Source organism: Astatotilapia calliptera, chromosome 2 (genome assembly GCF_900246225.1).
Source record: "Astatotilapia calliptera chromosome 2, fAstCal1.2, whole genome shotgun sequence".
Classification (NCBI taxonomy): domain Eukaryota; kingdom Metazoa; phylum Chordata; class Actinopteri; order Cichliformes; family Cichlidae; genus Astatotilapia; species Astatotilapia calliptera.
Genome location: NC_039303.1, coordinates 24,084,373 through 24,100,241, shown reverse-complemented (window position 1 = coordinate 24,100,241; position 15,869 = coordinate 24,084,373). Strand labels below are relative to the sequence as shown.

At 44.1% G+C, this 15,869-nt stretch overlaps 1 protein-coding gene across 5 annotated transcripts in view; it reads right to left on the bottom strand.

The window, feature by feature from the left end:
• The window catches only part of ebf1a (EBF transcription factor 1a), a 53,018-nt gene that overhangs the window by 12,067 nt on the left and 25,082 nt on the right, over nucleotides 1-15,869 (bottom strand). For all 5 annotated transcript variants that reach the window (XM_026189121.1, XM_026189112.1, XM_026189131.1 and 2 more), the window contains exons 7-10: nucleotides 11,903-11,984; nucleotides 9,871-10,012; nucleotides 7,370-7,500; nucleotides 5,274-5,400 (exon numbers count right to left, since the gene is read on the bottom strand). In XM_026189121.1, the coding sequence (XP_026044906.1) occupies nucleotides 5,274-5,400; nucleotides 7,370-7,500; nucleotides 9,871-10,012; nucleotides 11,903-11,984 (482 nt within the window). The remainder of the gene's footprint in view (nucleotides 1-5,273; nucleotides 5,401-7,369; nucleotides 7,501-9,870; nucleotides 10,013-11,902; nucleotides 11,985-15,869) is intronic.

The following is a 15,869-nucleotide window of genomic DNA, read 5'->3' as shown; positions in this document are numbered from 1 at the left end:
CTCACATTTTACACCAAGAATTAATGCTAGAAGAAGAAAAAAAAAAGAAAAAACAACTTTCCAAGTTGGAAAGAGGAGTGGTGCGCTGCTGCCCTCCAGGATTCCAAGCACACTCTCCTATTCAGGTATATTTATAATCCTTAGCTGTCGCTCTCCAGAAGAGCAAATCAAAGCCAGTAAAACATAACTGCCATAAATAAATGAATAGATGAGCAACAGCTCTGGACTGGAGGGATTCACCTAGCAATCACCCACATCAGATCAGATCAATGCTCATGGAAATTTCATGAAGCCTAGAATCCACATCGCTTCATATTTCACTATAATAACCCACAGAGCCGCAGGGGGAGTGTGTACGAAGGGGTGGGTGGGTGGGGGTTTCGGATGGATGTTTGGGGTGCAAAGAGTAGAAGGTCGAGTGGGGAGGGGGGGGGGGGATCAGGGATAATTGAGAGGTCAGAAGAGTGGAGTTGTCCTGGAAACACAGAGCAGGAGGAGGGGAGAACAACAGCCAGCGTCCAGTTGCCCTGTCTTCTTCTCCTTCTGTGTCACAACACTGTGAGTGTGAGGAGGTGAGTGGGTAGTGTACTTGCAGGGTTAGGTAATTGGCTCTGAGGCTTGATGTTAACACCTTAACAGGCCCTCAGACAGCGGGTAAGGAGCTGATCATATCACAACCTTCTGTTTCTCTCTCTCTCCTCCTCGCTCCTTACTCCTTCGTCTCCCCCTTCCCTCGTCTCCCCCCACCCCTGCCCGCACAGCTCCCCCCCGTCCTTCCCTCCCCTCTGCAGTCTCCAGTGCTCAGGTGTGATCTCATAACCGCTGCCTGGCGATCGATGCCGCCAGTGGCAGGGGGTTCAATAGCCCTGAATTACGGCTTCATTTCTGCTCACCCCCACCACGCCCCACCCTCTTCACACACACACACACACACACACACACACACACACACACACATGAGAGCTCCCCGTCCCCCCACCTCCAACACCACCTCTCTCACACATACACGCACAGCACCCCCACCAACTACTCACAATCCAGATCAATACCTTACAATCTAATTTTTATCCATTTTTCCATAAACCCTGAGATTGCGTTTATTTGCAGAATCCGACAAGCTAAATAAAGCAACGCTTGAACATGTCAGGGAGACTAATGCATGGCTGGAAATTCATACACAGAAAACAGATGAGTAGAGCTTTTTGCTCCTAAAGGAGAGGAGAGGCTGAGCCTGAGAGAGGGCTGGAAGGAGGGAAAGAATGTGTGTGTGTGTTTGGGTGTGTGTGTGTGCAGAGAGATTCTACAAATCAATGGAGGTGTGGATACTACTACAACCTAAGCTCTAATTATCTGTTGCAAAAAAAAAAAAGAAGTGCATGTCGACAGTTAACAATACCTGACAGCATGGCTTCTCGCTGGGAGAATGCAAATTCTGAAAAATCCAGATGAAAAGTGTGCGCTTGAATTAAGATATAAGAAAACACGAGAAATCATTTCCTCCGGTGAGCGCCGCTCATTTCGGCGGGGAACAAAATAATCTACATTCGAAATTCATTTACATCATCATCATGGAGCAGATGCTCCCGTAATAAGAACGGAGCATGCTAAAGAGGCAAGACAAGCCACATGGTGCAGAAAATTAATCTCAATCTCAAATAGAGGTGTGAATTTCCTCGCAGTTAAGACTGCGTGCCGTAAACGGGAATGTATGCAGCTATCTCAGCTGGCCTTGTCTCCAGCTGTAGACCAGCCGTTTTAATCAACAGCAGGCATCCCGCCCAGGCTCAATAAAAGACAGCATTCACAAACAGGAGCAAGACAAGTAATTGACCAGCTCGTGGCTGCACCCCACTTTTATTGCCAGATGACTTCGTGCCACATTCGTGCATCTGTGTGATGTGCGAACGTGCTCATGCGTGCGGCGATCCACGTGTGTATATGAATGTAGACTACGTCTGTCTATGTTAATGTTAAGTTTGTTTATGCAGCAACATGTGCGGGAGATTTTCCCGCTGATTATCATGCACGCGTCTCCAAAATTATGATATCAACACAACCAGGATCACATATACTTAGGAATTTAAAGCACTCTGGTGATTTGTAATTAAAGCAGTGCTTCTCAGTGTGCATCACCAGCAGATTTCACCACAGTTCGGGACAGTTTAATTAGAGCTAGCACTAACTTTAAACTGCAGACTCTTGTTTGCAGCACTTACCTGTGTCACACTTTTACAATACAGTGTCTGCACTGTATAAAATGAGAGACAACTGACAGTCCTAAAACTAATTTGGAACACACAGGCAGGCGTGCAGAGACGGAGAGAGATGTCAGCAGCAGCTGGTTTAAATTCTGCTCTTGACTTTTGTCTTTTCTCCCCCCCTCACTGTTCCCGCGCCTCTTTGCCGCAACTGAGTGATGTTTCCTACACACCTAATCTGCACTGAGCGCTGAAAAACTACCCCTAATGTTTGTGCGTGCGCGGATGCGTGTCACCGTGCGCGGTGCCAGCCTTAATGTGAGCCAGCAGAGCCTTTTAATATCAGCAGAAGCTGTAGTGGAAGCACTAAGCAGACAAGGCTGCATACTGAGGAGGGAGGGATTGCCTTTTGAACGACAAGGGTGATTCATCAACTCCCCCAATCTATGGCCGGCATCCTTGTGTCGCACAAACACACACACATGAGTACATGAGTACAGGTACACACACATAGGCCGCACTGGTTGGGTATTATCATTTTATGTTGCATGGCAAAAAGAAAAGAGAGAGCTTCCTTGATGAATGTTACAAAGACAGCAATCTAGTAAAAGGTGATACACAACCAAACATGGAGATGCATTTGTACAGGGGGGGTGGGGGGGTTGACCTGATAATGAGAGAGAGGGAGAGAGAGCAGAGGAAAGTGAGGGAGATTAGGGAAAGCTCTCAGCCCCAAAGGTGGGTAAGGCAGAGGGCAGAGAGAGGAACAGAAGGGGGATAAGGGGATAAAAAGACAGAGGAAGAGCAGGGAATTAAAAAAAACATTCTTCTATTCTTATCAGTGGATAGCTTAATTGCCTTTGATGAGTCTAATTGGAGCTTTCTGAAGTCTAATGGCACAGGAGTCCTCAGAGACGGCAGAGGACACATTACTGTAATAGCTTCTCTTCGAATTTTCTCTGCACCAAAAGTTCTCGTCTCTTCTTTTTTTTTCATTTTGGTGGTGGCTGGTTCTAGAGTATCGATAATGATGCAGAGAAGGGCGGAGGGGATAAACCTATAGGTAGGGCTATGTGGGTAGGTTTGTGTGTGTGTGTCGGGTATGTTTGCAAAGCAGCAGTAGCAGCAGTATCGGGTATGTGTTGACTTAATTAGGTCTGTGAGCTGCTCGCTTTCCTCTCCTCAGCAGAAGTTGATTAGCAATGCCAGCTGTCCCCAATGTAATTCAGAGCGTGCATGTGTGTGTGATCGCGCATGCACATGTAATATAGGAGTATATGCATGTCTGTGAGTGTGGGGATGTGTTGATGTGTGTGTATGTGCCGGCTGCCAGCTGCCACGCAGCGCTGCCAATCCTCCATGATTAGTACCCACTGGCAACTGGGCTCAAACTGGTGCCAAACAGACCCAGGAGGGCAACATGGCCCATGGTAATCCTCCATCCCTCGCTCCCATCTTTCTCCTCTCTCCTCTTTCTCATCCACCTCTCTCTCTCTCCACTCACATCGATTGCTTTTCTGCTCCAAATGCCCTGCTCATCCTCCCCTTCTTTTTTTTTCTTTTTTCCCGCCGCTAAATGTGAGCAGGTTTCCTCCTCACTGGGAGAAAGTAAAATGACAAAAACCTATATTTGAGACGTACAATTGCCCACGGGGGTGGCTGGAATGAAGTGTGTGAAAAGTAGAACTGGGGTCTGTGCCTCGACACACTTGACTCTGTCACCGCCAGCTCTTGGCACGCGGCACCGTGGCGCATGCGCTCGGCACCCAGCGGATGACCTCTTGCTACCTCTCACCTGTTGAGATTCTTCTATGCGCCTCCACGGAAGCCGAGCATGGAAGGACAGAAAGCGGGGAAAGAATGAATTTGTTCAAAGAAGCCGAGTTTTGAATAAGTGAATGTGACAAGGTGAAAGATTGGAGGACTAGGAAGCGATAGGGCGTTTATGCATGCGGTTGCCACATGTCTGGCACATTAAAAGGCTGCGTATACACATATGCACACCTACACACACTTATACAAACACACACACGCATAGCTCTATGGGTTTGGCAGAGTGTGGGCTGTTGGACAGCTCTGGCATGGCAAAGGCTGCCCACCCATCTGCCCTGTGTCTTAGTAATGCAGTTACTTGTCAGCGTGCATGTGTGCACTTGGACTATGTTCACACTTACGTGCAAACAAACACAGGCATCCTATTGCAGTCTTCCCCACAAGAACACAAAACACAGTCATAGCTGTGACGCATAGGAACACACAAGATGCAGGAAACGCTAGCAATGTGACGCACGCGCGCTTTCTCTCAATTGTGATTTTGTCAAATGTTGGTAATTCCAGCCGGGGCTTACGGCCTAAGTCTATCAGTGGTTGAGATTACAGACAGATTTATGTGATTCACAGTCTCCCAGAGGACCTGTGGCCTTGCATTGGTTAATCACAGCTTCACATTCACTCTCTCTGTGCCGCTCTTCTCGCGGCGCCTTTTTCACTCTGCACCAGCGTGCTCTGATGTAACACTCGAGCTATTCATGCCCCTGTGCTGACCATCAAAAAAATAAAGTAAATAAATAAATAAATATCACACACTCCACACGGACCTCTTCCTTTCTGAATCGCGTCTTCGACAGGGTCAATTCTCAATAATCCCACCAATCAAAAGGTTAATCCTCCTCCTGACCTTCACCTGCTTCATAAAAGAGGGCAAATGCTTTTCCTCCTCTGATCAGCAGGCTTTTTCCACTGAATTATTGAGTTCTGTTATTGAATTTTAAGTTGCTTAGCATGCACATTTTTCACCAGAAACCGTCCAGAGAAATGACAGCTTATAAACTGAAAGACAAAACTTTAGGAATACAGATATATATATATATATATATACATATATATATATATATATATATATATATATATATATATATATATAACAATAAAGTGAGATTTTTATAAAACTTAAAGTCAGCGTGTGAAGATTTTGATGTGCTTATAGCTGTCAATTTCTTCTACATGAGTTGTATGTAGAATTGAGAGAAACTGGGAGAAAAGCCAGCAGATTGGTAAATGTTAGTGTAAAGGTACCTGTGTAGATGAAGCGTCCAGGTGTGCCTTTGCAGAACTGTTTGGATTTGTAGGAGAGTGTGACTTCCACCACCCCGGGGATGTGTCTGGGTGGAGTCTGGACGCGGATGGCATGGGGGGTGATGAGCTACAGGAAAAGTAGAAAGGCCAGGCAGATTAATGTGATGATACTTCATATCTAAACATGTGCACCGGTGGGGGTGGGGGTATTCTCGGCTCATCTCGGACCTTTCCTCTGCAGCTTTGACTTTTTTTCTTTGTATAATCGGCCTGAAAATGATGCGCTTGGCTACGAGCCCTCAGGTGGCCTCGTAGCCTAAGGCAATGTCACTGTGAGGCTTGGGATGGTTATCGGTGCTGACATGGACTCTGTAAGAGGGGTTCAAAAGCAGTTATCTGTTTATGAATAAAACACACTTTTCCTCTGCGTACGCCTATTGAACAATGCGAGTTAATGTATAATGCGCCTGCCCCTGTCTCCGTGTCTGTCAGCTGAAGCTGCCGTTAGTCACATTAAAGCACAATTGTGTCTTAAACAGGCTCACTTAGTGCAGCTGATGAGCCCGCTCGCCACGCACGTGTGTTCACGCTGAAGGGTCTTTGAAGGAAAACGGTAACAAGACAAAACACAGATGAGACCTCGCTGAGTGCTTGTTTCCTGCACGCTGTAGTGAACGAGCACTCAAAACTAGCAGTGCTCAAAAGCTATCACTGCTGCTGCCAGCGCTTTGTGTATGTGCGCATGTATGTGTGCATCTGTGTGTGTGTGTTGTTCTAGCTGTCCTTTTCATTGCTCACTTAGCTAGGCTTTCATTCTAGCATTGTTTGGCCCCACTCACCTCTCAGCGAGATAATATAGGAGCTTTTTATAGAATTATTCCTTTACTAAAGAGAAAGCTGTTTAGCTGCGCTGCTCACTGACCTTCAATTTCACACATAGACTCCATTTACATTTTAGTCATGTAGCAGATGCTCCTTACAAAGGGATTCATACTGTACGATGTGAATATATTTCAAGACGGAAGATAGCAACGTATTAAAAGACAGGAAGAGAGGTGAATAGCAATATGACAGAAGTGAGAGCTGACAGAGAGAAATGCAACAATAGGCTTCTATTGAGATTGTTAAGTATTTCTAATATGCATTTATAGCCCTGCAAACAGTTATTTCTTATAGTATCATTTATTAATCATGACTGCGATTTCAATTAAAAAGCATTTCCAAAAATGCTGGTACTTTGTGTGAAATGCAAACAAAAACAGAATGCTGTGCTTTCCCATTCATTTAAACCCTATAATAATGTAGGAATTGCATAAACATGTGATATGATTTGTTGGAACTAAAAGGATTTACTTTGCTTTGTTGAAAAACAAATCTCAAATTTTAGATTTTTTTAACACCAGCAACACGTTTTAGAAAAGTTGGGATAGGGACATGTTTACCAATGTGTTGCATCACCTTTTCTTTTAACAACACGATGCAAGTGTTTGGGAACCGAGTAGTTGTGAAAGCCAAATGTTGTCCTGTTCTCGCTTGATGCAGGACTTCAGATGATCAGCACTGCTGAACATGACTCAACAACGACATATGCTTTGTTCTGTTCAAATAAAGGAAAATCGTTTTTTAAGGGTTCTGGTTTTTATCCGACAACAGCGTCACACACTGATCCATGTTTTCCTCCAGGTGATTTTTATTTATGTATTTGCCCAGCTTTTCCATATGCTGGAAACAACTTAACATGCCTCATTTTCAACATTTGATGTAGTTTTGGTGGAATTTAAATAAGGCTATTTGCAGATGGTTGCTCTCTGTTTAGTAATAGTGATTTCATGCAGTGTGGGTAACAAGGGTTTATCTGATTATATTATTTGTCCATAAAATAATTACAACATTATCAAAAGTGTGATGCTACAGTGTTACAAGTTTTTTTTGGCACTTTTAAATCACAATTATGTATTTAATCTAATGTAAAAATAATGGTTCCCAAATGAAGCATTTAAAAGACTGTTTGCCCACACTGGCTATATAAGAAGTGTACCAAGCCAATAAAAATAAAACAAACAAAACAACACAAATATGACTAAATTGTGACTAACCTCACTCCAGACCAGCATTGTCCCAAAGATGACCTGTAGGCCGTCAAAGAAGTTGTCCCCGATGATGATGACTGTTGCGCCCCCTGTGGTCCAGCCTTCACTAGGGCTGATGGCTTTGATGCTGGGGGTTGCTGGAAAAAAAAGAAAAAAAATATATATAACAGATTAACTGCTATCCTAATGAAAGCCTAGAAGGTCTTTTGCTATTGGCAGCATGCACAGTCCTCTCTACTTTCCATCTCTCCCTCTCTTTAACACACATGCGCACACACATACACATATATCACCTATCGCCTCTCTCCCAGGGGTCGGGGGGCGAGTGAGGAATACTAATCAGAGTGATTATATTCGCCCCGTTATTAAACATCACCCCTGCCCCGCGTGTGAGGGTAGCGGCGGTGCACTTGTTTTATGACACGTGGCAAAGCGTGCGGGCGTGTAAATGTCAGGTGTGCTCAGTGTCTGATCAAAGGCCATGCGACCGGGGAACACAGCAGAGCCAACAGTAGCTCTGCCCTCTGAATACACTGCCTTCATTAGCCAAACACTTAGCTCTTGCTCAGCTGCCTGTTTCATATATCTGTGTAGTAGCCAGTGTCTCAGAGCACGACCACATGGACTCCTTCCAGCTTCTGCCCGGTACATTTGTAATGGGTTTTTCTAAGCTCCCAGTGTTTTCCTTCTAAGCATATTCTTCGCATCTTATGGGACAAAGTACGTGGGACCACAACAATAAACAGCATTTTCAATAACTGCCATTCAGTGTGCTTTTTGACCTTATCTCTTGGTGTTATGATTGCTGGGTGTGATTGAAGAAAAGAACAGCATTGGGAAAATACATGTTTATACGAGCTAAATCTCCTCTCCTTAACAGATATGCAGCTTGTCAGACATGCTGTAATTCTGTAAAGCGGCATAATCCACTTTAGACTAGGCTGACTTTTTTCCCTGCAGCCTAGCCTTTGCTCTTTGCCTGACTCCCTGTTCTGTTGATCCTCCCCAACAAGCTGGAATGATATTTAGCCCCCCGATACGCCTGCAGAGATCAGCGTTCACCAAGCAGCAATCTGTGGCCGTAATCATGGCCTAAGATGCCTCCTTTTCACAGCCGCTGATATTATGTGCGCTCGATGTGCATGTGTGTGTTTATGTGTGTATCTGTGTGTGTGTGGATTAACCAGATGGTGGAACGTGAATCCATGTGATAGGATTATACTTTGGGGTGTTCCTCGGTGCCATCTGTTCAACTCTATGCACTGCTCATCTATTACCGCCTGAAATGGGCCCCAAAGTTGCGCATCCTGCACACAAACTGAACCCACACCAGAAAGGGGGGGGGGGGGTGGGGGGAATGGGAAACTACTGTCCTCTTTTTAATGAAAAAAATTATTTCTCTATTCTTTACACTGTTGGGCACTTTCCCCCCATTCTTTCATCACATTTACATTTCTCCCTGTAACCTGTTCTGTTCCTTTTACTCCTCTTGTTCCTCCTTTTTAACTCCCATCACTGGGAAAACTGAAAATCAGAGGGGAAGAAATTCCCAAACAAATCTCTATAACACGAGAAACATCTGTTGGTGTCCTGTGTGGACTCTTCTTTATGTGCAAGATCCAAGCCTCGCTGACGTCTCCAATATGTCTCATCTTTGTGAACTTTTCTAATCATCTGTGAGACCAGTCGCAGGGACAAGTGGTCCACCTTGCCTCTGGAGAATAGTCATTAGAAAGACTTAACCATAACATTCAATCTTAATGCAATCTACTATAGGCCATCATGTAAATCCCCGCTTATTTTTTTGTCATTATCATCCCTGAGGTTGACTTTCCTCAAAGAAAAAAAAATATGTTTCTCTTATTCAATGTCTGGGAAATCGAAATGAGAAAATAACTGGATTAGGGACTTGGGAATCAGTGCAGGCTCCTAAATCATGTGCACATGTCATTATGAAGTATTAAAGGTTTGGGTTTGACTGTGCATGCGGGGGTGTGTATGTATGTGTGTGCAAGGGGCTTTTCAGTATGTGTATGGGTGTGTTTGAAAACCTGAGGGATGGGGAGTGATGGAGGGCTGGAGGATAAAAGCAGGTCTCCGAGGAAATAAAGCCAGTGTTGGCTTTAAGCAGAACAGACCTCATAAGACACATAGTGCTTATGCGAGGCAGAGTAGAAGGCCCAGAGGCAGAGACCTGAGGGGAGCAAGCCACAAGGGAGAGACAAGAGACTCACTAGCTACCACTCACTCCTCTCTTAGCTCGAGTTAGAAACCCTACAAGAGAGGAAAGTGAGAATCCAGGAGGAAACAGGAGAGAGATAAGAAAGAAAGGAGGTTGGAGGGGAGTGGAGTGGGAGACAGAGGAAGGGTTGAGTGTGGAGCCAGACAGGGGGGAAGGGGTTGAGAGAGGGAGGGAGAGGAGTGGAGTCATAGAGAGAGAAATAAAGTGAAGGAGACAAAGAAAGATGGGGAAGAGAGCCGAGGTGTTTTGTTCTCGCTTTAAATACCGTGTTCCAGGTAGGATGGCGTTCCTTCTGACGGGTCCAGCCTCCGAGCTCGGCGCCCGTGTTTTGAGTTATTGTGCACAAACATGTTGTCGGAGACGGCCAGAACGTGACCCTCCACGCTCACCGTAGTCGACACAACCACCTGAGAAAAAGGAAAACCAAAAGAAAGTGAGAAACAAGGTGTTAAAAACAACAACCAGCACCCTGTTGTGGCTGCTTACAAATCTTCAGTAATTGAACGCTGTCGTGATTACGCCGGACAAGCATTAGGAGTTCTTGCAAAATGCTATGTGGATTAACTTACTTTCACACTGAAGTAAACATGTTTATACTTCTTTTGTTATATCTACAATTTACCAAACACTTCATGAAGACTGGTTGATATATTTTCTAGGAATAAATGGGTTTTAACATATGAATCACTATTTTTGTAAAGTATATACATTTATTTTAAACATGTAAAAGAATAAAGCACAACTGACATGTATGAATATTAAAAAACCCAAATATATTAATCATCTGTATATAAGTAAGTCAAGTTTTATGCTTGAACGTGAGTAGGAAGAAGTATAAACTTATATGACCCTACTGCTCCTTCCTGTCTAATGAATGACAGCAATATCTTACTTTCACATGACCTGCCAGTCACCTGCGCTATACATACGTGTACTCTGAGATTCACTCCCACCCACACGCACACACGCTTACACACATTACATAATCTTTAACCTACGTTTAACAAATACTCCTATTTACATTATAATATTTATTCGTATAGTCTCACACGTTCATGGCTTTTAGGACTTGTTTTTTTTATGAACAGTATGTTTTACACTTTTTAAGTTTTACTTCTATTATTTGTTGTCCCAGAGGGGTTAATTTGACATTATTTTGCTTGCTTTACCATATCTGTGGTGCTTGTTTAGTAAAAAAAAAAACCCACTTTGGTCACTTAAGAAAATAGCTGGGAACACACAGTATGTGTTGGTGATGTATTAGCAAACCATAGCCTACATTTGCCTACTTACACATCCTGTAGATGTGGAGCACTCTCCTTTTAGCTATGGTTTGGTCTCCACCAACCTCTGAGAGAAATGGCGTGCTCTTTAGCTGCTAAATACCTCTCTACCTTTGCCAGCAGCTCTCTGCACTGGACACATGACACCAATGATCCGTAATAGAAATTCATAGGAGAATTCCTTGAATGCATATATGGGGGTTGTTCACATCTGGACATCTATTAGCCAGTTTAGATGCACAAATGCACGTGCAAAGTATTTTGTATTTTTATTATAACATGAAGAGTTAAAGTGTAACTTGTTAGGAAAACTTTTAAAAATCGATTCTGATTCACTGGTGATTCTACACATGCAACACTTATGTCCCTTTGAAATTAAAGTTATTGCTATTTCCTCATTCACTTAGAGAGGGGCTTCAAAATAACCACCAAATTTGTTGCCAAGATGGCTGCCAGTGGCGAGCCTTTCTTCCAGAAGGAACAGGAAGTGTGTGCACAGTGGATTCTCAGAGCTTTTTCCCTTAAAGGAGCCAGTGGCTGCCACCAAAAACAAAGCTGTGAGAGCAGTAGGAGTCATCCAAACCTGTAGAGTTGTCAAAGCAAAGAGCAGAAAGATGCTTTGAAGAGCTTTCAAATAGAAAGCTGGGTTTATCATTCCTAACGGGTTCACATCTACTTATCGTTTCATGAGGCATTTTGCAGCTTTGTTTGTGGCGTTTTCATATGTGGGTTTAGAACTGAACGTTCTTTTGTTGTGATGCTTTTCTCTGAGTCCTCAGGACATTTGTTTATTAATTCTTTTGTAACTTTCGAACATTTATGCTCTGTGGCTTCTGGACATTTTTACTAGAAAGAGATCTTTTGAATTCTTTCTGTTATTCTTTGAAGGGAAGGAGATTCTGCTGTGGTTGTGTGTGTAGCCTTAAAAGAAAGAAGAAGAAGAAGAAACAGACAGAAGTGTTACTCCTGTCCACTATAAACACTGAGCTAGGCATTCAGACAGTTATGTATCACCTGAAAACGCCTCATGTCTCGAGGGTTCCCTGCATTCTTCAGGCAGTTCTGGTTACACTTCAGGAAGAACTTGAGGAAGAACCTGCACGTGCAAGAGAAACAAACAGCAAGAGAACCGAATGAGCTGTTGCAACAGCACCTGTGAGTCACTGAAACAGTGCGAGCTCCCTTCAATAAAACACACAACACAAATAAAACAAATAAAAGAGCAGTGGCAGACAAGGCTCATACACTATCCCACCATCATCCATCAGTTGTTTATGACAAAGGCACTTTTCTATGTAAAAACAGCTCCGGGATATTGAGTAAGATGCTACCTTGTATATCCATCTCTTGGAGCTGCTGTCACAGCTTGCCATAAACTCACCAGGGCAGACGCAGACCCCCCCCCCCCCCCCCCCCCCCCCCACAGCTGCACAGCCGTGTGACGGAGGTTGTGCTGTAGCTACTCTGCAGCATAGTGTTGTCATTCCTGCCTCTCTCAATCTCAGTGTGAGAGACCACATCAACAGCACCTGCCATGCATTATTAATAGGCTGAGATGGCAAGTATGGCTACCCGCATCAATACTTAATGAAGGAGGGAGGGAGGGGAAGGAGAATGGGGGAGAGAGGGAGGGTCGGAGGAGTAAAGGGGAGAGTTGTGGGGGTGGGCTGAAAAGCAGGAAGGGGGACGGCTGACAATTTATTCCCTAGCCCCACCTCAAGGCTCGAAGCCTGACAACTTCTTCTTTAACTGAACCTACACCACTGTACGTCTCGTCACTCTCCCTTCTGCGCTGTCTGTCTGTCTTAAAAAACAACAACAACAACGAAAACACACAAAAAAACACCAAAATCAAATGAGCCGCGAAAATAAACAGCGCCGTGTACAAATAAACAGGAACCCTCAAAAGGGGAAAAATGAAACTACAACACACGCCACCACCACCACCGACCCCCCCCCCCCAATCCCCCCCCCCCCCCCACTTCCCTTTGAGCTACCTCAAAGAAGTGCTGACAGCTGAAACTGCTTACAATACAGATCTCGACCAGCCAGTGAGAGAATCACTCCTTTGCTCAGCTTTTCTTTCATATGTCTTATTTTCTCCCCTCTGTTCATTTGTTATGGCTAGGATTCTGCACTGGGCAGCGCGTTTGGAGCCAACCGCCTCAGATATAATCATGCACGAGTGAGCGCATCACACACACACGTTGCGGGCACACACAGACACACATACAGAAACATGTCAAGAAAAACACTGTAAGTAGCAGCGTGCCTTGGACAATTGCTTCATCTAGGGATACGAAAAAAAAAAAGAGAGAGAAAGGAGCAAAGAAGATAAATGGACAGGCTGGAGTTATGTCTCATTCCAAGGGCCAGCCTACTGCTGTGTGCATTATAAGCATCTGATGTAACACAAGAACTCGTGAATTTATCCCTGACAACTTTTAAATGCGTGACAGCTGGTTAGTGGTAGATGCTCCTCTTGAAGCAAAAGAAGAAGAAGAAAAAAAGACTCTTATATGCTCTCAATAACAAACTGTCTTTCTCTGATGCTCTGTTTTATTCTTTGGCTTTGTTTGTGCTCTGATTTACAGTCTCGCTGGCTCGAGCGGCCAAATCGAAATGAGAAGGGGATGGGAGAAAAAGAGGGGAAAAAACAGAGGAGGCAGAAAGTGAGAGGAGAAACTGATAGAAACATAGACAGAGAGACGAGTAGACAGTATGTGAAATCTGAAAGGAGAGACAGACCACCCTCCTGTATATTTTAGAAGCTGTAGGCCAATATCTCAATAATTCATGAAGCAGAGAGATGGAGTCCCCCCCCCCCCCTTTTTTTTTTACAGTGGCTGTTAGACCCCACAGACTGAGGGTCTCCCAACTTTCTTGTCTCCTCGAGGTCAGGGAGCAGCCTCACAGACAGCTGTGGCCTACCTCCACTTGTCCAACATACTCCACCTTCCTAGCTGCGCCTCCTGTTTAATTCATCGATTCTACGCTTTCTTCAACTGCCCTCCTCCTCCTCCTCTTGCTCCGCTATTCATGACAGATAGATGATGGATAAGTGGAAGGAGAAAAGTTAGGGTCAGCCGAGTCAGAGGTGACCAAATCAGAGGGTTAAATATTAGAGTTTGGAGGAGGGGGTTGGGTTGCTCCTGAAACACAGCGAGAGAAAGTCAGCACGCCTCATATGCTGCTCTATATGTCAGCATGCGGATCTCCCACAACCGCGCATCATCTGATTCATTATTTACATGACTTAAGGTGTCTCGAGTCAGCCGTGTGGAAACATTACAAAACTGCAGCGAGCTGGTTCCTCTGTGCTCCATCTCGTCTCCCAGGGAGAGCCGAGGGGACTGGAATCACCACTGGCACACATTTACATGGATCAACAGAGTGTGGATGTGTGCTGTAGGAGTGGGGGGTGGATATGCATTAGCAAGGAGATTACCATACGGATTTATGGATAATCTGATTGACAGCTGACCGGTAAATATGGACAGATAGCCTGTAATTCTCTCATTTGCTCGATTCAGCTCCCTATTATACTGTTTTCTTTGCTTTTGATCAATAGGGGACCCATTTGATGTTTAACAATTGTTGCTTCTCACTCTCTCCATGCACATGGCGGCGTGTGAGAGTAGTTTGGTCCAAGAAAATGGGAACACCAAGCAAAATAATCATGGTCACATTACATCTTATCAGGCTCAGGACCTACAGAGTCAGTCCTACCAAAGTCAGTATCTTTAATTCTTTACTTTTTTTTACTATAGGGAGACGTAGGGGAATGTAGTTGTATAAGATTTATAGAAAATAATGAAACGAATAAGCTGAACGCCGAAAAGCACTTGGATAACCTGACAACTTATTTGTGTGTGTGTTTGGGGATTTTGCCTCCTTACTTCTGTATTTATATTCCTCAGGCCAGCATATGATGTTTTTTAAGTCTTACACATAGTAAATGTAAAAATAAAACAGCATCTTCTCTGAAGACATCAATTTTCAGTTGCTTTACACGCACCCTTGTCTCCCGCGCACGGTCGTGCTTCGATTACAGCCTCCCTCTACCTTGTTTGTATTTGAAACTCTTGTGGTTTTCAGCTGTTTTACTGTGCAGACTCCACAGCTACAAATATTACCAGTGCAAATTGCTGCGCCGGCTGGATTAAATGAAATAAAACCATTTTGCTTTCACGTAATTACCCCCCCCTCCAAATCTAGAAATGGCTGTGGAAGTGAATTTGTGAAAATAACTGCTTGGCCTCTTGAAGCCTCATGGCATAAATTTGTAAAAGCAGAAAAAAAAAACCCTGAACGAATAAACACACGCAGCCAGTCGGCGTAGTAATTTAATGATCTCACACTTTCATCATATCATAAGGGGCATTATTTGTCACTTTGGAGCAATTAAACACAAACTCACCCTCTGCCCATAAAAAACAAAACAAGGAAAAGCAATTATAACACAACTTTTAAGTAATCCCTGTAGCATCTAAATATTATTACTGTGGTGATAAAGATTGTCTAAGTGATTAGCTAACAGCAATGAAGCCTCCGAGGGACAATGCTGTTATATTTTCTAATAATTTTGCCACATTAGCCACAAATGAGGTAAAGAGTTGTTTTCCTTGTCAAATCTAACACAGATAACTTTGGAACTCTGGGTTTTTTATCTTCCTCCGCAGCTTTGGTTTATTTATCTTTTCCACCTTTTGTTGGACATCTCTCTGCCATTTCTTTCTCCCTCACCCCTCCTCATGCTGCTCTCTCGCTCTCTCTCTCTGTTTTGTTCTGATGCTGATGCGCTGTAAAAATGGCTGCGGGTGATACCATAACTCAGCCCTCTCCTCTCCCTCCATCCATTTCTGCTGTACAGATCATCTCCAGAAGAAAAGCCCCTGTGTCTGGCTCCTAATATGCTTCATGAGGTGTGTAATTCACTGTGCTCCGGAGGGGAGCCATTTGTCTCCGGGGTTAACTAAGT